This window comes from Numida meleagris, chromosome 4 (assembly GCF_002078875.1).
Source record: "Numida meleagris isolate 19003 breed g44 Domestic line chromosome 4, NumMel1.0, whole genome shotgun sequence".
Lineage (NCBI taxonomy): Eukaryota > Metazoa > Chordata > Aves > Galliformes > Numididae > Numida > Numida meleagris.
The window spans coordinates 43,178,691-43,203,404 of NC_034412.1; the positions used below are offsets into that span (position 1 = coordinate 43,178,691).

Sequence of the window (24,714 nt, forward strand, 5' to 3'; positions counted from 1 at the left end):
ATTCTGTATTAGCAACACCTCATAAATCCATCAAGCCAGCCTTATGCCTAATATATTGTGTTAGCTAAGAAAAATTACTGGGAAATTATTACACTCTCTCTAGCTTTGAACATTAGAGCTGAGAACATTTAATAGTGAGAACACTTATGGGTATAGTAAATGCTACAGCACATTCCAAATACCCACACTTATGTCCTTGGGTAGTCTCAGTAAATTGCTCAAATAATTGCAGTTGACTTCGTGGTTTTAACTGGTTTAGCACTGTTCCATGCTTGTCTAAAATTACAGAAGGAATAAATTGTGTGCTCTTTGCGAACTATTCTATTGGAGATACAGAAGCACAGGATTTCAGGTTGGCTTGCCTATAAATACTGAGTTTCAAAAATCTTTGCTGCGTGTTCATACGAAGTGTACTTTACATCTCAAGTAATCCCACAGCATATGGGGGTGTGTGGAGCAAGCAACTGTCCATGCTGCTACACAGCCATCCATATAACACTAGGACTCTGACTAATTTTCATATGGATAGTACTTAGGAACTGTCAGAACTGTTTAAAATGAAGCAATATAGCTTCTAGTAACATTGAGATGGAATTACTACGTAGTACTATGGAATTATATGTGCTAAGAATCCCATCCAATACATTGTACCCATCTGTTAGAAATACTTGAAATGTATTGTTAATGCATTTCTGTAGAAACAGGGGTTTGAGCAGGCATCACAGGCCCAGTGTGGTTTCTAATGTAATTAAAATATTTTTGTTTAATAGCAAAATATTTTTGTTCTTGTTCCAAGAACACACCATTGCAATTCAGTGTTTAAACCAAATGTTTTCTTCTAGCTTTCCTCAAAACCTTAGAAGCCAAACAGCACATGACCTTAGTGGATTATGTTCAGGCTTTCTTGCATAAACTTTATTGGCTTTCTTATAATTGTAGCAAAGAGAAGCTGCATTATGTGGTAAGCATCAACTTCACTCCCACCGGAAAAGTTTACCGTTTGTTTCTGAGAAATAAACATCCTGACCCTTTGGTTTGCACCTGACTGAGATATTGAGGTCTATTAAGGTGTTTCCATAAACTTCAGTACACCAAACTACACAAGGAGAGAGCTGAGATCTAACTCATGCTAAATATGTTGACAATACTCTTAAGTGACATTGCAATGCAGTATGCCTATCTGAAGCGAGAATACAATTTTGCTTAGGGTGTCAACATGACAGAGAACTGCAGTTGAAATACATTTTGGAAAAAGATGAAAACACAAAATAAGCAATACAACCTGATAAATTCCTAACTCAAACAAATGAACAAACAAATCAAAACCAATCAAGCAACCAATAATTAAAAAAAATCCATAAAATTTGGTCTTCTGAAATAATTCAGTTACTGAATCTGATTTTGGAAGGCGCACGAGTTACTGTAACCCAGATGATGGACAATTTAAAAGAAATCATCCTAATTGTAAGTATTGCTTTATTATATCATTTGGTTAAATTAGATTATTTGTCTCATCTGCAGCTTTCTATGTGCTGCCAAATGATCACAAAGACCAATACTAATCTATTTCCTTTTGTTTATTTAATAGGATCCAATGTAAAAAAAAAATATTTTTTAGAAAAGTTTCTTGCTAGAACCATGGGAAAAACATTCAGTGGGAAGAAAACAAATAAGGAGAAAATAGGTTTATCATATCAAAGGCTTCCTTTCGCCCTCAAAATAGATTAAAAATGGATCTTGATTTTTATCATGTAAGTAAAAGCTGAAGATACATTGTGAACATGAGTTTGCTTTCATTTAAGGCTTGTGCGATACAAATACCTTTAAAATACAACTCCTCTTAACATCATGTATTTTGATGTAGCAAATAGATTTAAAAACTTGTTGAGGGAGTGGTAGCTGGCTGAATAAATACATAGAAACCCCAGTGTTTTGTCATGTAACAAACTAAAATAACACTTCAAAGTTTTGGACAGATTCCCTTATGTTGTTGGTTTAGGGTGTAGCTGTGTGGAAAATTGTAAATGTTGTCTTTTGGTATTTACTTTAGAGCTGTTTGTAATCTTCAGCTATATTTATAGCTTAAAGAGGGAAGAAATCAAAATTAAAGAGGCATGCTTGTGTAGCCATTGTAATGAAATGGTTTTCCTATTTCTCCTTAAAATAAAAGCACAGCCTGTGTGCTTGGCTGCCTTAGGAGACCACCCGAAGAGTTTACAAGCTGTGACCTAGAGCAAAACATCTCTGGAAAAGCACAAGCTGCAGGAATGTGCAGCAAGGAGTCATGGATAAACTCCCTCATTTTTGTAGGGACAAGGGGCCTCCTGGGGCTCTGAGGGCTGCCCTCTGTGAGACCCAGTGGTGCCCAACACCCTTTTGTGTTTCCTGACCCAGCGGAGCCTGCAGCACCACCGAAACATCCTCCCCAATGGTAGCTCTGTCTGTGGGAGCATCAAGCCCTAATGCCAAGGCCCTACGCCTGTGACAAAAGGTGTCTGTCCCAGAGTGGAGGCGAGGCTTGAGTGGCAGGCACCCCAAAAAGTGCGGGGAGGGCCTGGAGCCTCTGAAGGCAAGAACTGCTATGTTGGAGCTGCTGCAGCAGGCTGTAGCCTGGCACAGGTACTGACCCACATGAATTCAACACATCCCAGGCTTGCCTGTGCTGCGGAGACAGGAGAAAAGTTTGTATGAGGGAGCTGCTCCACAGACCTTCCAGGGGAATGAGCATAATTACTGGCTGCTGCAGAGACAGTGCAACTGTGGAAGTCAGTTGTTACTGAACAAGGGCACCAAAGCACAGAACCCAAGACTGGGAGTGATAGAGCTGTCCATTAGTTAGTTTATTTAGACTTTTATAAACAGTTTCCATCATAAATAATGTGGTCCAAGAGGAGCTTTTAAGTTTTGGCTTTCTCCTGTTGCTTACAAGATGCTCAAGGCAAGATTTTAAAGAGAAGGGGTTTTTATTAGTCTAATTGCTCATGCTGGCGAAACCAGCTGAGCTTTAGGGCAAACAGAACCTTCAGGTTTGTGCAGCTGTAGAAAGCTGTCATAGAATCAGAATTGTTGGAGTTAGAAGCCCTTAAGGGCCACCTGGTCCAACTCTCCTGCAATGAGCAGGGACACCTACAGCTCCATCAGGTGCTCAGAGCCCCTCCAGCCTGATCTTGGCTGTTTCCAGGAACGGGGCATCCACCACTGCTCTGGGCAACCTGTTCCAGTGCCTCACCACTCAGTATAAAAGATGCCTTCCCTATGTCCAAGTTAAATCTTCCCTCTTTTAGTCTGAAACTATTTCCCCTTGTCCTGTCACGGCAGACCCTCCTGAAGAGTCTGTCCCCTTCCTCCTTAAAGCCCCCCTTTAGATACTGAAAGGCTGCTCTCAGGTTTCCCTGGAGCCTTCTCTTCTCCATGCTGCACAGCCCCAGCTCTCTCAGCCTGTTATCACAGAGGTGTTCCATCCCTTGGGCCCTTTTTGTGGCCCTCCTTTGCACACATTCCAATAGGTCCACATCTCTCCCGCACTGAGGACTCCACATCTGGGCACATCTGTATCATCAGTACGTAAAATACAGGAACTCCTTTCCATTCTGCCAAAAACTCACTAAAAGTTAAGAGCTGTTTCTACTGAGGTGTTATCCCTGGGGAGCAAATTATTTTCTTGGGTGGCATACAAGAGCTTTACCAAAAGACCTTCTGGCTCTGAATTGTTAGTATAGTGAAAATAATTCCTTATTTGCCGTAATGGAAATGAAAGTAGAACTGCTCAGACAGAAGGACACAGACTGACCTCCCCTATCTGCTTTGGAAATGTCCCATAAGTAGTTGTAAGAGCAGCTGGGAATGCTGTAAAAGAAACAGAATAGTAAAGTTTTCCAAAATTTTAGGTAAGAGTGTCCAGTTTATTGCCAGCTAACCTAGGTCCTGGTGATCAGATCACAGCTGCATATCATTTAAATTTTATTTATATTTGGACAGAAATCTTGTTGTTGGCTTTATATCTGCATTTTTTTTAAAAAGAACACAGGATCAGAAAAGATTTTGTGGGCTATGGAGTCCAGCTTCTTCCTGCAGCAGTTTAATGGATAGTATAGCCCCATTTGTAAATTTATGAAGCTTTCATCTTAAAAGAGTTTTAAAGTGTTTTTTCTTTTTTTCTCCTACTTCATATTCTTATCAGGAAGCTGCTGTTGTAGCTTGTGTCCCAGACATAGCAATTTTTCTAATTTCCATGATAAAATTTCATGGCAGTATATGCAGGTGGTCTTACGCTGAAACTGAGTTGTTCTTAAATTATCTTTCTTTTTGGTGTTTTTTTGGTCTTTTTTTCTGTCCTTCTTTATCCCCAATATATTTAGAGAGTAATAACACATGTTTTCTTGGATTTCAAGTAAATAAATAATAAGAATATAATAAGCTAAATGAGATAAATCCTTTTAATCTCTTTCATCGGGATTGTTTTGCATTTGACATTATTCCAGGAAAAGCTATATCAAATTCTTACACAATGGATTGAACACTTGCCTGTCTATAGAGAAACATTTTGCTTCATAGCTAATTCTGCCTGAGGGGACATAATTTTGCTCCAACAGATGAAAATACTTATTTATCTATTTTTTATTAACCTAAGACTCTTTTTAAAATCATAAACCTTTAGCAGGTAGTAGAAAATTCCCGTAAGTAATTTCAAAGAGTACAATCTTGGACTTTGTACTTTTAACCTCATCTCCTTTCTGCAACTCAAGTTCAATGACCTTTATGATATTCCAAGCCTTTTCTGCTTTGACACTGCCTCCAAACTCTGTCATCAGAAAATGTCATAAGCGCACTTACACCATGCCAAAATTAGCTATGATACTATCCACTATTTTTAGTCTCCAAACTAATCCTGGAGAATTCAGCTGGTAACTTTGCTCCAAGCATACACTTCCCGTTTCAATGCAACATGTTGAATCTTTTTATTTTTGCTATGGTAAGGAGGATCTGTCCAATACCAAGGAATTTATGGTTTTCTCTGTGATTTTAATCTGATTCCAGTTCATTTCTTACCATACAGTTTTTTTCTCTTACCATATAGTCTTTTTCTCATTTTCAACTTATTTTTGAAAGGCTAATGTATCAAACAGTTTCATAAGGTCCATCAAAATTAGGCTTACTGGGTTTATTTTAAACTAGGAAAAAAGAATGGGTTGTTTTGCATTTATCTGGAAAAAAAAAGGCATCCAGGTGGACCTCATACAGTCTTCTTCTCATAAAAAAACTTTTGAACTCCTCACTAGTTCTCAAATTTACATTTATCTTGATGTATTAATTCCTGTGTTGGGTGTTTTAAAACCTTGCATACTGCTGATGTTTGTTTAATAGGCTTGTAGTTTACTTGGTTACTTTCTCTTCTCTCTCCATATTTCATTTGCTGATTTTGAGTAATATGGTCCAATATTTGCCTTGTTTGCTCTATTAACCAGCCCTCTGCTTTTCAGTTCACTATTTAAGGTATAGTAACCGATTTAAAAATATATATATTATTTCAAAAATATGCTCAGTAAGGAGTGCTATGCTACCTGAAGAAACAACTACACATCAAGTTAAGCCAGCTAGTCTATGAGGAAAGATTACCTCACTTGTAAGTGATAGGAGAGAGATGAGCAGAGAAGAGAGCGAGGGTCTCAGAAAATGCCACTTATTTGTTGTTTGTGTTGTCTTTCTCAGGCACGTTTTCTAATTAACATATGCTGATTTTTTTCTGGTATCTGCATGAAAATATGGAAGATACTTAAACTGCATGGAAAACAGGCACAGTAATGGCTCAGCTAGTTCAGCTTCCAATTAAACAGTCTATGTGTTGCTCCAATATCATGCTGTCTACAAATAACAGACTTTGTCTTCCTTCCTTACATCTCTTTTACTCCTTCTCACTGTTGTTGCCTTTTCTCCACTGCTCACAGCTGAGCTTTGTATGTCCCTTTCTTGCCCTTTTTCTGGAGTTCATTAGACCCTTCTGTGAGCCACTCCCGATCACTAATATAGCAAAAATGCATCACGTACACCATATTTCTCAAAGTAGCATGTGTGCACTTTCGGATCCAAGAGATTTACATTATTTTTATTAAATTAGTTACTATTTTTTAAGTGAATTAATTTCAAAATCAGAAAAGCTGGAAAAGCCATGTACTTTATTTTTTAAAAACAGTCATTTCAAATTTGGTTAAAGGTAGACTTTCTACCAGTGGTGAAGACATAAATGGTTTAAGGGTGACTTTGAAACTCCTATACTGTATTTAAAGCACATTACTTCTTTTTGAAAGGAATTTAGAAAAGAAATGTACTTTTAAAATCAGTTCTGGTAGAAAGTTTACCCTCTGTGAGTGATAATAAGCACATAAATGGAACATGTTTGGCTGCCTGCCTAATGGTCAGTAAATCAGCAGGAGCTGTATTTAAACGAGGGAATAAAAGGAGGAGGCTTGCTGTAACTATCTCATTTGAGTTAATCAGAACAGAAATGCCTGTTTTTCTTTGTTATTAGAAGTCACTGTGATTTACCATAACAATTACTAATCAGCTTGGTCTGAGTCATGCTTCTCTGTCATATGCTACGTTCTTAAAAGATGCTGCTTTTTTCATTTTTATTTTCATATTTTTCTCACTTTATCAGATACATTTCCTCATTAACTAGTGATTTAGTTTTACCAGAACCTACTTCAAAACAGGGCAGGAAAGATGCATCAACTGCACAGTATTTTACTGACCAGCATTCTAGAGGCTGTTGTCAGAATTTGCAAAAAGTACAAGTAAATACAAAGACCAAGGTATTTCCATAAGGAATGGTACAAATCAAACTGTATAGCAGATATTTGAAACTGAATTTTTCCATATTGGTAGAGCACTGGAAAACTGAAATCTCCAGAGTATCCTGCATTTCTATTGTTTTATGTGAAATACTAAAACTTGTGTTATAGATCCTCACAGTATCCGAGATTATTTAAAAAAAAAAAAAACAGTTCCAGGGTGAATTGATAATTTCACCATTTGTCCTATGCTGTAGAAAGGGATCATGAAGGAGAACTGCAAAAATTTAAAGAAGGAATCTGAACTCCTGCTCCTTGAGAAAGGAACTGGATTTTCCTTTGCAATAGCCTCTACAAATGGAACCATTTAGCATTCCCATAATGATTCCAGAAGAATCTGATTTCTGCTTAGTAAAGGCGGTACATCAAGTTAAAATTTCTGTAAGGCGTGTGTGTAAAGTTTCACTGTTCACCTGTAAATACAGAAGGCCTTAATATTTCCCACTAGGCTCTGGCTCTCCCATCATTATCTGTCTTACTCTCTGACATGGGTACTACAAATCCTTGATCACAGCTCAGAGCTGTTTCTCCTGAAGCCAGAGTACCTGAAAAGAAAACTCTGATGCCTTCCTTTTTGAACAACGGTATTCAAGGAGATACAGTAGTTTGTTCTACATCTTCGAAAACAGTGTCTCTTAGATGATAATTTTTGGTTAAAGTGCTGAAATGTAAAGAGGGTGGTCAATGTTTACCATGTCTGCTATTTCAGGGACATGCCTATTAAGGCAAAGGAAGGCATCTATTTTCCTGGGCATCAGATAGATTAATCACAAGGGCCAGAAGCCTGTGGGTTTCCTAAGTGCCAGAGAATGCATTTTCCTTCAAAGTTTTTTTAAACCACAGTGAATCAGGGGCTTCAAATAAAAGGTCAGAAGTGAGAGATTAGAGATTCCAAAGGGAGGACTGTCTTGATGTATCACAAGGGTTGCTATAAATGTTAGTCCTACAACAGAGCCTTTCAAGCTAATGGCTTGATAACTGTGGTCTTGGATGGAAAGGGTGAGGCTGAATTGAGGAGCAAAGGAAATTATCCAAACCTGCCAAATTATATAGACTCTAAGAAGTACCAAGTGTGGAGACATGTGCATAGGGATGGATGCCCCCATATTTTCCTTCAGTCAGAAGATATATTGCTGTGTCATCTCAGAACAAGATGGCTGCTCTTTTTGTTCTTATGGAAAGGTGGAAAACCACGTACTAGATCTCAGCTACATTGTTCTGAGTAAATAACATGAAAAGCTTGCATTGTTTGAAGTTCAGGGGAAAGTGGGAAAGTCTGTGAGAAGTTTGTGTTCTAAGTCAAACAAATTGTTCTGTGCGAAAGAACTGGCAGCGAATGTTGTGCCTTGAGCCCTCTCATGACACATCTGTAGGGAAGAAATGACTGGTTTTATAGTTTTGCTGAATGCAAAAGTTCAGCCATACCTATATCTCTCCTATACACTTAAACAGTTTTTTTTTTAAATACGAGTATGTGAGTTGCTTATCTTGGCTTTCTCTTCTCTTCTGTTTTTTGTCAGGTTAGCCCATCCCTGCCTAGTTACATCTCTGGGAATTTTTCCAAGAAGCCTACAAATCTGTTCTCTGGGCTGAAAAAGATACATTCAACTGTACTTTTACAATTTTAGATTACTCAGGAGGATTATGGAGGACATTGTCATATGTCAGATCAGAATAAAGTTTAATAGGCTGCTGTGTAAATATACGCAGGCTAGATCTTGATGTGGTTTCCCACAATAGTTGCTCTAGGCTTTCATCTGGTGCAATTTTCATGGAGTGCCATAATGACAGGTTCCACAAAACCCTCCTCATTCATTTTTAGCTCTGCAAAACCAAAACAGGAAACAAAAAATCAGAAGAGAACAACTAGTTGCTAAAAATGCAGTCTGAAACAAGCGCTTTTGCAGCTGAATTCTCTCTCTGCACGCTGGGGACTGGTCACTCTGCTGTATCAGAGTGTAGCTCTGCTGTAAAACTGTATGTATAGACAAATGCTTGGGATGCAAGAGAATGGAGATTGTTCCAGGCACATGAGGCAAGGTGAATGTGAATGGCAGCAAGTAATGAAGTAATTTTATGATACGGGTCAATTGAACAAGAACAAAGGTACTAGACACAAAGGCTCAGGATCACGTGGAGCTACCCCCACAGCAAGTAACCAGCTGTTCATATGCAGCTTTGAAAACATGTTCTGGATGAAGTCAAGTAACAGCTTTACCAAATCATAGACTAAAATAGGTGTGAGCTGAAATGAAGTCTAATGAGTTCGCTATGAAAATACTATTCCTAAATCAAAGCTTTTTAGCAAAACAGTAATGATGCTCTAAAAGACAAAAATATAACAAGCAGAATTAGAAGAATTCAATTAGGAGGAACTTCATTTCCATCTCTGTCTGGGCTGTATTTTTGGTTAATTAGGGATATATGAGATGGTACCTACTGTAAAGAAATAGCTGTCATGACCCTTCTTGTGATCATTGCAGGTTATCTTTCTGCACAAAATTCTACATGACAACCTTATCCCACTACCCTCCAAAAAACCTTGTTTGTTGGAATATGGATAAAGTAGTCCTTTGTCAATAAAAACCTTGTTGCAGTAACAAAACTGTGCTCTTCCATCTGCTCCACTGACCAGCTACTACAGAGGGAGTTTAAAGCTACCTTACTTCAGTGTAGTTAGTATAGTTATTTAGACAAATTATTGAGGTCAGAGTATCTTGACTTAGAACCTAACCAACTAAAGCCTCCTGCTGCTATCCCTCTGTTTTATTTGATTAAGTTTAGATAGCATTGTATTGACTGACCTTGGGATGAGTACATGGGTTGTGTTTAGGTGTGTTAAGCTAAATGAAATGTAATCATTTTTCCCTATGCGTAACAACCATGAAGTTTAATTACCTTAAATCATCAGTGAATGTGTTAACACTGGAGATGTTGCAAATGATGTTTATGGAACACTGACAATTTTCTTTAAATTGTTCTTCCCAAGTAAATTTTTACTGAAAAGATAACTCTGTACATGAATAACTATAATTCAAGTAATTTTATCTTGATCATCTGCTTTGATTTCCAGACTAGCAGAGAATCGAAATGGGGCACTTTGTACAAAAGGAAAATTTGGATATGAATTCAGCGATGAGTCTGCTAGAGGTACGCCTCACTCTACAAATTCAAAGCTTTCTTTGTTTTCTACCTTATTTAACTTCTTCCGTTATGCTTCTTTGTCCTTCCTATCCAAATGTTCTCTTTTTTCAAGTTACTGTGAGCTTTGTTTTTCATTCTATCATAACATCTTGAAAGATGATTCTGCAGCCCAATTTTCTTGAGAACAAAGGCATGCTGTTGAAGTGTTCTTTTTCTTGCATGGCTCTGTTTTTTCCAATCATTACAATCCAGCTCTGAGTAATGCTGTTAATATGAAAAAAATATTTGTCATAATAATAAATCTCCTAAAACTTTTCTAGTAATTATTAAGCATTCTGCTGAAAATTACTCGAGTCTTTTGTAAATTAACATGTAAGTGAATGTATTGTAAAGCGAACTGTGGCTTTTAAAGCCCACATACAAATACAACCTTTATAAGGATTTAGAGGTGCCAAACAAAATGCAGTCACATCAGTCATGACCAAATGAAACACGGTGTAATAAAAGAGTAAATGCTGAAACCAGGTCAGTCTGCTCCTTGGACACTTACCAGATAGTGCTGTTTGCTTGCAGTCCACTGAGCTTGATATGTGTTAAGATTCTGGAGTATAAAGAGACTGCAGGTGCTTGAGTTCGTACTGTGAGGTGCAAACTAATGCTCCCTTTTGAAACTGAACGTACAGTTCAACAAACTGACACCTATGCCTATTGTTGACTCTTCAGATTTCTTTGCAGTTTAAACAACTTTCAAGAAGAATTTGATCTGTATGGAGTATGCTTTAGTTCTTAGGGCATACATTGACGTAAAAGCAAAGTCTTAGTAAGCTGTAAAAAAACCTAACATTATCATCTGTCATTACTTATAATGCACCAGATTTATTGGTTAGAAAACAATACCCCAGCACAATGTGCTTTTCTCTTCATTTTAACTAAAAATCTATCCATTCAGCGTAAAGGAGTTCTTCCTGCAGTTGCTGTAGCTGCTTTTGGTCAAAATGCCCAAGGAGATCAGTTTTTCCTGGCTTTTATGCTCTTTGCCTCTCCATCATAAGATTTTTTGGTTTTTACATCATCTTCTTCAACCAAGTGATATGTGGTTTAAAAACTTCCTCTTTTTCTCTCATTACAGACTTGAAAGGTTATATTGTCATACAAGTATGTCCTCATCCAAAAGATCATAGTCAAAATGCTATGATCCTGTGCCAACTTCCCTTAGAACTCTGCTTCAAAAAGCAGGTAAAGAAATGACACATGGCTTAGAATCAATGTTTGAAGTCCAAGATAAACACAGCTCATAATCAGACAGACTATACAAATCCTTACAACTCCTTCTTGAGTACAAATGTGTTCTACATAGACACTGTTTATTCATAAGGATGTTTAACAGTCATCCATATTACTTGATTGGATTCTATATAAAAGGAAGCTGAGTTTCTTATTTCACAACTTGGTATGTATACATCCTGCTACTCTACCATTTATTCTATGTGGACAGTGAAACTGAAGTTTTCAGGCTTAAGCATTTGGTACTTAATCTTTTCTTCTTGGTATGAAAGTAAGTTATTGCATTTTGACCAAATTGGTATTTTTTTGGTAAATGTCCGTAAATAATGATTTGGTAAACTAATCTGAAGGTGATGAATTGAAAATGTTCTATTTTTCTAAGTTCTGGATGGTAAAAAGAACAAAAGATGAAGATAAAGACATTTCAATGTAGCTGCTTCCTGAATATTCATGAGGAGGACGATTCCATTCTGACTGTAGCCAGTGAATAATTCTGCAGCACATCTCTAACTATTTGATGTTGGGGAGAGGGCCTGATAGGATGAGAAGTGGCAGGAAAGTATTATGACAAAGAAACAATAATAAGGACACATGCTTACAGTGCTTATGGAGTAATGATTCATTCTTACTGAGATATTTCACAGTCTGATGTTTCAGGAAAACTTTCTAACCAGATATACACCTCCTCTCTCAGTTTCTTTACCTCCTTCCCTCTCTCTCCATTTTTCACGTGACAATGAAAGGAACTCTTTCTACTCTTTTCCCATCTCAGTATGTGCTGTTCTGAAGGTTTCTTAATGCATTGCTCTTGGGGCTGTGCTTTGCAGAATTTCTTCTGCCAGAATTGAAGCTTTGTGAAACAGACACATACCAGCCTGGAAATATTATCTGCTGCCTCTGAACAAAATGTCAGATTCCGGATGCAATCCCATCTGGCCTGAAAATCTTGCCCAAGATATTGCTAACTCTATTTAGGACAGTAACAACAATTTCTAGACCTTTTTCCAGGGCTCATCCTTGTGATCTTGTGTGGGAACCTCTAGTGATCCAAAAGGTGAGATTGCAAAGCTGTAAATGACTGAAAGGTCTGTGTTTCAGAGACCTTCATAAAATGCTCCCTCCCACTTTTTACCTTGCTTATAGTCATAAGAGAGAACATCTGAGGAGACAGAGAGGAATGTAGGTAATTAGTTAAATGGGTCTGATCAAAACTAACTGTGTCCTCAAGAAGAAGCATCAAACTGCCAGCAGTTATTTTGTTGTTTTTCTCCAGTTCCAATTTTGCTGGTGTGTCTGTCAGCGTAGCAGAGTATTTTGAACATTAAAAGGAGTAAAAGAAAATAAATGATTACTCTAGCACTAAGACTGATCCTTAGCTACTGGGCTGAAAGCCTCTTAAAAGGGGCTAAAACCTTCATCTCCTTTTAATTTGATTACGTGCACTAATCATCTGTTCCAGCTTAAGTCACTGTGAGAGATCTGGGCGCAAATGTTTCACAGGCTGTTCTCTGTATTTCTTTGACCATGGTCACAGTAAGGTCAAGCTGAGATGTGAGAAAAGTGCCACTTGGGAACCTAGTTAGCTGTCAGTTAACTAGCCAGTTGTTGCTGCTGGCACCTTTAATCAGTGGAAGGGCTGCAGGAAGTGACCAAATCTGGGTATGAAGTAGCACCAAAACAGCCTACAATAGCTCTGCCACAACCCCGGTTGGTAATGCAGGCAGTTCTGTTGGGAAAACATGAATTCCAAGATCCTCAGAGATGTCTTGAAGAAAGACTTCCAGTTAAAGCCGCTTCAAGCTTACACATCTGGCAAATATTTCTTTTTTTAACCTTTTAAGAAAAGTTTGTAGTTTGAGTAAATGTGCTGGATCATGGCAGAGTTTTATCTGCTCTTCACTTGAATTGCTGGGTTTAAGCACCTTTTGAACTGAATTAGTTGTGTGTTTTGAGTCTCCGTTAGCTTTGGCCCTTGGATGCTCTCCACTGAAATGTATCTTATCACTCAATACTAATAAATGCCACCACAGTAAAATAAGTTTATTTAAAGTATATGACATAATAATATTTAGGATAAAATATCTTCAATTTCAAAGCATTTTCTTCAAATTAAAGAGATGCAAAACACTAAAAAGAATGATTATTCATATGCTACAGAACAAGAAACTGAAACTCAAAGATAAACCCAAAGTCTTTACAGTCAGGTAGTAATTTTGCAGACCAATTTGAAGTGGTCTTTTTTTCAAAGATGGTTGACATCCATGTGCTTTTAATGGTTCTAGGCTTTTCTCCAAAATTTACATCAAAATGTCTGATATTCAACAACAAACAACGGAAATACAATATATAAATGTCTTTTTTTCCTGCTAGCATGCATTCCATGATGCTTGTCCTGTTTTCTAACAAGAAGATTATATGATGGAAGCATTTAATGGCCTTTTTCAGCAGTGATTCTTATGAGCATATCTTTCAAATCTTAGTGATTCTGTGGTATTTCACCGATCTACTAGAATCCTTGTGTGCAACACTTGTGGCTGTAAAACTTTCATGCAGAATGATTTTCAGTCTTTTAAAGCTGCTACTGCAGTGTTTGAGTATGAATTATCCTGGGACTTTCTAGCTTCATTTAGAATATTTTAAAGCCTGAAAGTCCATGTATTTGCCCAAACTGATATAGACAATTTTTTATTAAAATTTCTTTCAAATAAATAATTTCAGGGGTAAACATCAGTTAAGTTACATTCCTGAATGGTGCCATTTTTGCACTGGCAAACAGATAAGGTGCTACGGTTGTTTCCAATAGGTGGGTATGATTGAGATACAGTTCTCTATTTAGCAGCCCCAGAATCTTTTCAGGATGGAGATTTTGCTCCTAAATGACTTATACTTAGGTGATGGATTTGTATGTTGCGAGTAATAAATTATTGAAAAGCATTCTAATAGCTCAGTTTCCATTTGTAATACATCAAATGGCTGAGGAAGAAATACACTAAAATATTTCTGAAAAAGGTTGTCTCCCATTAAGGAAAATGTTTGTATTCTAATGATAAAAAAATATAAAGCTAAATGATGTGTGTAGTGAGTAGCAAACAAGAAAGTGATAGAGCAGTTATGAAAAAGCAACTCAGTAGTACAGAGATAGAAATTTGCAGGGTAAATTCTTCTATGTACAATATATTTACTTCAGTTGAAAACCATCTACTAATGGGAGGAACATACCTTTCAACAGGGAAAACAAAACTGATTTGGCAAAACATTCCTAAGGACGTTATGTCCTAGACTTGTTGACAAGAGTGGAAGTCCTCTGTATGTCCTCTTCCCTAAGATAACAAGCTGTTAGTTCAGGTTTTCTTTGTTTCTCAGCTCATCTTTCCTACTAGTTTTGTAGCTCAGAAGAGCTCTACCTTCCTTGGCTTTTGGTTAAGAACTATTGTGTACCCCTTCTTCATCTTTTGCTCACCTGAAAAGAGCTGGAACTGCTCATCCTTCTCCCAGTTTTCTTCCCTAAACACATTCCTGTCTTCCTGCCTTCTTTCATTCCAGTTGTAATTGTAGAGTTCCAAACAGGTTTACCTTATTTGTAGGATTGCAACGAGGTTGTTTTTTGTTTGCTTGTTTATTTATTTTCCCATATAAAAAGTATTTTATGTATACACACACACACAATTTTTTCAAATATTGAATAAATACTTTAACTGGAAGAGAGAAAATAACTTTGATTGTCCTGTCTTTAGTTTCATTTCACGAGAAATCCCTCTGTGTAGAACATGTCAGTCTTGCTCCTGATATTTAAGTAAAAAATACACCAGTCCTTTTATCTACTAAAGATAGATAAAACAGAGTGAAATTATATACTACATAAATTTAAAATAGACACTGTAGCATGGAAAAAATGACACCTGCCAAACAGATGAATACTTCTAAATTTTTGAACAGTGGAATGAGAACCAGAATTTTTTGGGCCGTTGCTTCCCTAAAGACACAGAGAAGTACACAACAGATTGACTACACAGGTATCACAGCGTATGCCTGTTTTCCAGTCAAATTAAGCAGCACTCCTGAAAATGTCAGCAGTCGCTTGGTGTATAAAAGACAGGGATAGACACTTCAAAAGACAATTATCCTTAGAAATCCAGAACTTAGTTTTCTTGTAAACTTAACTCTTTATGTTGTTAATGATGAACAAAACAGAACAAATGAATCGCGAAGCGGAGAATCACCAAAGTGAAAGCAACTGCCTTAAATAATTCTTATTCCCTGAATGACCCCTAGTGGTCATTCTCTAGAGGGGCTGTGTATTTTTTTTTTTTTGCATAATGTGGAGAGTGCATATCAACTTTTCAAACCCGTATACTACGTACTTTCACTTAACAACTGGAAGACTTCCTTGTTGTACTGTTAAAGTCATATACTATTTCACTTTACAAAGCGAGGACTCTACTACTCCTACTGGAATTTTAAGTTAGAGTTCTAGTAGCTGTTCTCACCCCTTGCTGTCTCTCTTTGCAAGCCAATACCTCCCCCAACCTACTTCTCAGGTATGCTACAGAGATGGCCTTCTGTTGGACAGCACGGCATTGCTGTCTGTCCTGTTATCATGTATGACATCTGTTCAGCGTCTCCAAACATTGCGATATCACCTGGCACTGGCCACCAAGTGTAATCTATCACCGATAGCCAAAACAGATCAAAGTTGACCGCTTCGTTCTAAACATGGAGTGAGTTTATCTGTCCAAAGAGCAAACACAGCAGAGGGCACACTGGCAACATAACTGGACAGAAAACTCTAATCCTCTGTATTGTAGGTCATGAAAAGAAATCTCAGTTGAACATTCAGCAGCACATTGGAAAACAAATGGCATTATCATCACCAAGGATTTTGATTAGCATTTCTGCTGATCTTTTTGTAGCTTCTTTAAAAAGCTGAGCTGGATTGTCCTGTTGGACACTTCTATTAGTTCAGATGCAATAGAATTTATTAAATGCTTTTGCTGAAGATGGAAAGTGGGTTCCCAGAAACATCTCTCGTATTACCATCTTTCTCAAATACATAAACTTCCTACATTTGTGTATTCTGTATGTAGAGATGAACATATACAGAATCATAGAATTGCTCAGATTGGAAAGGACCTTCAAGATCATCAAGTCCAACCACAACCTAACCATACTGCTCTAACAACCCACTGCTAAATCATGTCCCTGAGCACCACATCCAAACGGTTTTTAAACACATTCAGGGAAGGTAACTCAACCACCTCCCTGGGGAGCCTGTTCCAGTGCTTAATAACCCTTTCTGTAAAGAAGTTTTTCCTGATATCCAACCTAAACCTCCCCTGGTGCAACTTGAGGCCATATGGTCCACAAACACGAGCTGCATTATAAGGGAACTATCCATACCTGAGATTATTTGATTAATCTCAGGTAGCAATTTAAAAATGGTTTTGGCTGTCATCTTTTCCAGTACACAGACCTCCTGGCAGAATAAAAACAGCACCTCCAACAGGAGACCACTGAACAAGCAACTGATGGTTAAGAGCCGCTAGAGGTTGCTTCCTGGTCCTACCTTTGGTGTTGGAAAATACTGAACAGAACAACAATAAGCCTTTTCTATGCAGGCAGCAATATCTATATTAAAGATATCTTTCTCAAATAAAATGCAGAAGAGCAAACTGTCTGCATGACGACCTGAGTTATACTGTTGTAGTTTGCTTTTTTTTCCCCCATAGAAAAAAGTATTGAATGCATGCATGTTTACATGGACATGTCATGTCATCAGAACTTGATGATTGCCAGAGAAGGAATTCTGATATACAAGGAATTTCCGCCCTAATTTCTCATTTTATTGAAGGGGAGTACATTAGATAGATTCTACAGAATGCTTCATTAATAATGTTTTTCTTCCTAGAAATAAGGGAATGTGCATCTTAAGGATAATATTTCTATCTAAGGTGTTTCTGGTTTTGTAAATTAGTCATATATACCAGTAGATGGTCAGTCTTCAACAGCAGAATATTTTGACTCTAGTCACATCTAATTCAGACATTCCTTTTATGTTACAATTAATACCTGGAATATTTTCAAAATAATATTGTCTAATTTTGGACACTTTAAAGATTGATTTAGCTGCATTGCTTGGGAAAATTTGCCTCCTGAAACACCACATCAAAAATGTCAGACATCATAATTTTTCACTATTTTGACCAAATAAATCATTAAAAATAATCAGATTATTTTTCCTGCATTTCTACAGAATATAACCAAAATCAAATCATGTCATCCTTTTCCTAATGTTATTAGTACCTAGCTCAAGCTTCCTGAAGATTGAAACTGTATGGTAACATATATCTGCATTATGGTACCACGTATCTGTTAGATAATGCAATGCAGATTGAGACTTTTACCATACATTTAGGATTGATTTGTGTTACATTGTGTAAGTGGCCATGCAGAAGCTGGCTCAGAAGACAGTTATTCTCTATGGCATTCTCCCTGTGTAAAATGAAGACGTTTTCCCTGTGAGCTGTCATTCTATGATTTCCGTATGAGGAAAATGCTCTGGGCTGACAGCCCTTCTTTAGTCCTTCCCAGTGTCGTGCCAGGTGCAGGGCACTTTGCCTAAAACTTCACCTTTTCTCAGCTTTCAAATCAGAATCCAATGCAGTTTCTTTAACTAGTCTCTGTGCTAATTTATAGTAATTACCAGATTCTAATAACAAATATCTTTTTTTTAATGTTATTTACTTTTTTTTTTTTAATTAATCAGAATAGTAGTGGATATTTTGTTCTTGTTGCTCCCAAAAAAGCATTACATTCAAACTACTTATGCTAATTTTAGAGAGTAACTGTTTGGCAGAAATATTCAGTATCACAATCAACTCAGGTTCCTGGTGGTCCTTTCAGAGGCAGAGTGGTCTCTTCCTTTTTGGGGTCTCAGACTAGCCAAAGATTTTAGGTCATATTATCATTTCTGCCCCTCATTTTCTTGCCAGATGACATTTAGTAAGGCACAGACACAGAGAACAATATAGAACAAGAGCATCTGCCACCATGAGGATGGTTTTTGAACTCAGACTGAAAGCAGAATAAAAAATAACAGCAATTAATCAGAGATGATTGTTTATTAATTTGAATTTCACTATGCTCTCATAGAAATTTATTTTTGGAGTCCAGGAAACACCTCGTTCATTTATCTAAATCAATCAATTGAGAAGGATTTCAGGAAAGTGGAATTGGAACTTAGACCTTAATAGCCATCCAGAGCTTACATATAACCTCACAAAGAATTCATAGGCTGTGTTTTTTCTCCAAATCTCTATGTGAACAAACATATCTTTACTTCCTGTGTTTAAAGAATGTTCTTCTTATCTCCCTTTTCAACAGTTTAAAGAGGAAGTTTAAGGAGGTTAGGATGTTAGAGAAGCAAAACGCATGGGCAGTTCTGGATGGACTTACACATCTATCTTTTTTTCCATCAAAAGCAACTTTACATTTTCACTGAACCGGTTGACAAGAACTGATGAAACATGGCCTATGCTTGTGACATGAGTCTCAGTAAAGTGGGTAAATACAGATTGCCTGATCTATTTAATCCATGTGTGTGGCTTTACTATATAGTTAATATTTTACTATACTGCATACACATACACAAGTATACATAATTTTATAAAATTAGTGTGATCAAAAAGGTAACATTTTTAGGAGTTGTTTATAAATGTTTTTTTATTTCCTTCACAGTTGTAAATTCACGCCAAAAGCCATTTCCCAGCTTTATTCTTGAAGAAGTCCGGCTGAGGCAGAGGGTGATCCTCGCAGGGGCCACACCGCCGTCAGCGCCCGCTGCCGCGACACTCCAACGCGCAGCTCTGCAGCACAACCCCTCTCGCCCCACGGCGGAGGGACGGCCCGTGCCGGCAGAGCCCCGCCGACCGCCGGGGGCAGCCGAGAGCGCTCGGCCCGGCCCTGCCCAGCGCGGCGGCAGCGGAAATGGCGGCGCTCGGCGGCCGCCTCCACCCCTCGGGCGCGTCACGGCGCGGCGCACGCCGGGCTGCCGTCTTCCACCGCACCTCCCTCCCTCCTTCTCCCTTCCCCTCCTCCCTCCCGCCGGGCGGTGGCTCCTCCCTGTGCTACCCGTGGCACAGCAGCCGGCGGCAGCAGCAGCAGCTTCGTCCGCATCGAGCATCAGCGGGCACCGCGCGTTTTTGCCCTCTCTTCCTCCCTCCTTCCGTCCTCCTGCGACCATGGAGCTGCCCGAGAGCCAGTGCAAGAAAGCGAAGCTGAGCAACAGGATGCCGAGCTGGGTGAGCGGGCGGCTGGTCGTGCGGAGGAGCGGGGCGGGGAGGGAGGGGAGGAGGGAGACGCGGCCGAGGCTCCGAGGTGATGTGGCGGCCGGGCTGGGTTCTGCCCTGCCCCGCAGCGGGAAGGATGAACAGAGCCGCGCGCGAGCCGGGACCGTTACCGGAGCGGCCACGCGCTCCCTCGGGCGGCATCGCCACGGTGTCCCCCCCCGGAGGGCACCGTCCAGCCCCGTGGAGCCCGGGCTGCCGGTGGGGAAGGGCTGGGGGTTTTGTCCCCGCCTCTTTCGCCTCCAGCACGCTTCTTCCAGCGATGTGGTAGAAGGCAGAGTTAAGAAGGCGATGCACAATGTGGGCATTCACACAGCTGGGGTGGCCAGGACTGAGGTTCTTTGTGTGCTGGGTGTTCTGTGGAAAACTGTCGAGACAGGGCTTAGAAAAAAACTAACCAAGCCTTCATTCTTATCCGCAAGGAGGGGGGAGATTGGTTTACAGCACAGGCCAGAATGAAGCTATTTAGCAAGTACATTGCAGGCCTTCACTGGGCACATTTGATACTTTTGGTGATGCAAGGCAAATAAGAGAGAGAGAGAGAAAAGAGAAATAGATGTGTGATTATTTTCAAATGGTAGTGAGCTGAAGCGGACAAGAGATGAGGTCTGGAAGTTATTTGGTACAGAGGCAGCGTGGCAGAGCTGTCGTTAAAGCTTGCTGCAAGCAGAACTGGCCCCAGCTTTCTTACTGAAAGAATAAGAAAAGTGTCATTGCTGTCCCTGGAAAAATGGGGAAGCTGTTTCTGTACTAAAAGCAGTTCAGTAGGTGCTGTGCCATTCCAGTCCTCCTCTGGCGTGTGCGAGTTCCAACTTGTTTATGTAGCAGAGTAATGGGTAAATCACATTCTTCCAGCTTCTGTGAGGAAAAGTTGAAATCAAATGTTATGAAGAAGATAATGAAATGAATCTATTCAGGGTGGAGGCAACAAAGTACATTCTAAAGTTACTTGACTTCAATTAGTTTATCTGTAGCAAAATTGTGATGGATTTGCCCAAACCAAGGAGATTGTGTTTTAAAAAAAAGTTAATTAACAAACTTTAGCTGTTTGCTGAGTTCATTGGATGTCAGCATGCGCCATAAGATACGTGGCAAGCAGAGGAAGTCTTCCGCCCCTTCCTTTTTCTTCAGAAGACCTCAGCTGAAGTGCTCCCTTAAATCCAGTACGTTTTGCTGGAAAAAAAAAAATATCCTGATTCACACACTCTGCAAATGTTAGAATGTCCTGACTCTTCTGGCTGCGTCTGTTCATTGGAGAGAGGTCACGGCAGCCTCTGATGTTCTGGTGAGACCGGCAGCTCTTAGGAGAGCAGGCAGAGCTGTGTCATCCTGACTTTGGGCATCTGGTGCTCTTCAGAATGCTCCTCGATCTGGGGAAACCCCTGTGTGTGTTTGTGGACTTGCCAAACCTACCTCCGAGCACAGCATGCTCAGAGTTACAGAGCAGCACACAACACAGTACAATGTCAGTATTTGTGGCTGGCTCGGTTGGAAAACTTGTGCAACTCTTTTCTTACTACAGCTTCAAGTCCTGAGGTGTTAAGAATTAACTGCAAAATGAGGCAACAAGAATTTTCTTCAGTATTCATTTCTGGCTGAGGCACTTCTGCTGTTAGTACTTCGTTTTGGTCAGTTCCCTCTGCCAGCTAATGACTTGATTCAACACTGGTGAATAAGCTGCTGCTGGTGGTCACAGCAGCTGACGAGTAAAGATAAACTCCTCGTTTGTTGTCTAGTTGTCACAGAGTTGCTTATATCCACAGTGCTTTAGAATGTTCTGCTTGCTTTCTGTCACAGTGATTTTTGAAACCACCACAGCATTAGGACTCCTGACAAAGGCAGCCTTGTGTGAGTCTAGTCTGTGTAGGTGGCAGGAGTGCATGCGTTTGGCTAATTGGGTGGTGATGTGCTAAGGTGCTTAGGTACATACTGTATCAGCATCACTGTAATGAACCATGTTCCAGTGAGCAGCTATCAGGATAAAAGTAAGAATTTTTGCTGTAAATCTTAGTGGGGAAAAATGTAATGCTGTAAGTTATGGCAGAATATGGATTGGTGCTTTATAAGTTTCTCAATAATGGTAAAAATCTTAGTGTTTGGCTGTTGCTTCTAGATTCACCCTTTGTTCCAAAGCACAGATTTTCAAACTTGAATTTGAGAAGGTAGTTTCAGAAGGCATTCTTGGCAGATCTTTTGGCCAGCTCCTGAAACCTCATCTGAAGAGGTGAGCAGACAGGCTCTCAGCTGTAGTGCAGTTGCTGTAGCACTTGTAATATTACAGTTTTGCTAAAGCTGTTTCTGTGCTCCTTGCTTGTCTGTATGCAGACAGGGAAAATGGGAAATGTTCAATCTGTTTAAGTTGCTGTTTGGCTATTGAAGAGAGCGGGTTGGAGGGAAAAAGAAACGTACAATTGGAGTGCTGAAGAAATAGTATAAATGTCATACAAATGCATTGTTATCAGGATGTCCCCGTCTTACAAGGGACGGGTGGTGAACAAGTAAGCAGCAAATGGCCTAGAAAATGTCTGGGATGGCAGGGAAGTGGGGAAAGCATTGAAGATAAAACTACGCTAGAGAGGAGATGGTGGATGTGTTGTTAGCTTATGGAAATTCTTAGCTTAGGGCATTCACACTTTCGTCTTAAAGCTGAAGAATATGGAATTAGGCCAAGCTTCTTGAATATAAATGATTTGTATAGAAACTTCACCTGTTCTTTACATGGTACTTTCCTGACATTTCTAGCCTCAAAGCTGACTGTTCAGAGTTGCTGCTGTAGCTTGGGAAATCTCTACTTGACATTGGAAGGTTTGCTTCCTACCCGAGAGGTCTTGCTTTGTGAAAAGTTAAGATTTGCTGAAAGGTGGCTGTTGAAGTACAATGAAACTTTTTAGTTCTCCTTTTTTTTTTTTTCATCTTTAATGCGAAAATATGAGCTTATGATGGCACTTCTGATTTTATGTGAGAAACATACTAACGTAGCGAGGGAAGAGAGGAAAAGGAAGGGATATCAGGCTTTTTGTCTGATGTTACGGTAATGGGACTGAAGCACTATGGGTATTTAAGGTGGTGAACAAGGAGTGTTTTGTGAAGGCAGTACAGAAGCACTTGATATTATAACATGGAGAGAAAGAATTTTGCGGGCAAATCAAGAGATGAAATTTCCAGTGGTTGTGGGGGGAAAAAGAGAGATAAGTAGGCCTTTGAGATTGATGCCCTTTTTTCATTAGCCTCTTTACAAAGAAAAAAAAAACAAAACAACAACAACAAAAAACCCCAAACTGTCTAGTGTCTCTTTTCAGTAGAGATTATTATAGGTAATGTAATTAGGCTAAAAGGTTTAAATTAGCTTTTTTTTTTTAAAGAAAAAAAGCTCTTGCTCATAATATTGAGACTTTCTGTTACTCATTTTAATTTGCTTCATTTCCTTTAACATCGATTATAGGGTTCTCCAAGGTAAACAGTGCTTTGCTAGAGTATAAAATGAAATGATTGTTCTTTATTTCTACTATTGTTTTGAATGACCATTAAATTTCACTAATTGATACTCATCAAATTTTAAGTACAGGAGTTTGAAGACTGGCAAAGTAACTTAAGAGCACAACCAATCTTAGCCACTGATTTCTGCTCTTAAGTGCTCTTCTGTGCCACAGCAGTTTGTAGTAAGTGTATGTGTCAGTAATTAATTGTCAGTAATCGATTGTTCAGCTTTTGCTGTTCAGTGTTGGTAGTGGATGTGATTAGGAAACATTACTATTTTTTTTTCAGCAACAGAGAATAACTTGCTAAATTTTAACTCTCCAGTGTTTTTCCATAAGAAGCTCTTTATTATTGGAAGTTAAGGAGGATGTTACCAGTGAGCTGCCTAGTTGGTGTATGTGTGCGTGCACCCATCCTGCTGGGTGTGGGTGCGTCTCTGAATACATGCAAACTATTTGAGCATTTTAGTTTTCAGATGCCTGCTTCTGAGGTATGAATACAGGTGTATTGTTGTCCCATCACTGCACGTGCTGACTTTTCTACTGCAGCTGTGTGCCTTTTTGTTTTAGCAGTCTTTTGGCCTTTTCATTGCTGTGATTTGTCATATTTGCTGTCTAATTCCTTACTTGATGTCTTTTTGTATTTTCTTTTTAAACTTGTGTCCTTCTTGTCATTTTACAAATTACCTCTGCCTGCTTCTTCAGGGTTTTGTATGTTTCGTAAATGTAGGGCTGGTAAAATACCTGGATCAGTTTTACTGCTGCTTTGCTAGTTCTGCAAAACAAAACAAAGCGAAAACCCTCATGTAATTTACTGAACACAGACTAGAAGAAGTCTTGCTGAGTGGCACACTTGACCTCCAAAGCATTTGTGCTGATAATTGAGTCCATGCTATGAGTCGAAAGCAAAGAGTGGGTGTGGTTTTTTAAAATAATATCCAAAAATAGAAAATTTCCATAAAAATCTCCAACTCCCCCCCAAAATTATATTAAGTACAAATAACAAAGCAGTTGTGTTAGGCAAACTAAGAAACCTCATGTTTGAAACTGGATGAAATGTTACTTGTTATGAATATTTACTGCAGCTCTACTGAGACAGTGGCAGGGGAGCTGTGTTTTGAGACTCTGCAATGTAATAGAGCTTTAATTAATGAGAGAGAATGGTTTTAGTAATGTATTAGTTTGGACTGATGTGTACATTCATTATGCACAGGGTATCTTTGCTTTTACATGAAGACAAAGTCCTTTAACTGTTTTCCTCATTTTTGGTTCCACAATTTGTTTCTACTCAGAGCTCTCCAATTTTAGGTAGTGCATCATTGTTTCTACTACAAGAGGAAAGACTTGTTGACTTTTCTTGACTTTTCTTTTGGTTTTAGCTTTATTGCACTGACTTTATCTGCAAAACAATTTTGCAGGTAGGAGATAATTTGTTTGAAGATAACTGTCAACGGTTTACGGGCGTTAGGCCCGATTCCGTGACAAAGGGGACGGGGGACCCAAGGGCCCACGTCCCGGGAAAAGGGGAAAGGGGAAAAGGGTAGGGAGATGGCCCTGAGAGCAAAGAACAGCGGCAACAATCTGAGGAGAAACAAACTAATTTACTAAATAAAATATCGG

General features: G+C 39.0%; 1 protein-coding gene across 1 annotated transcript in view; it reads left to right on the forward strand.

Moving 5' to 3' along the window:
- PAPSS1 (3'-phosphoadenosine 5'-phosphosulfate synthase 1) overlaps window positions 19,653–24,714 on the forward strand; it is a 39,295-nt gene continuing 34,233 nt past the window's right edge. Inside the window, 3 exon segments of the mRNA XM_021394740.1 lie at window positions 19,653–19,721; window positions 19,723–19,773; window positions 19,775–19,918. Coding sequence (XP_021250415.1) covers window positions 19,653–19,721; window positions 19,723–19,773; window positions 19,775–19,918 — 264 coding nt within the window.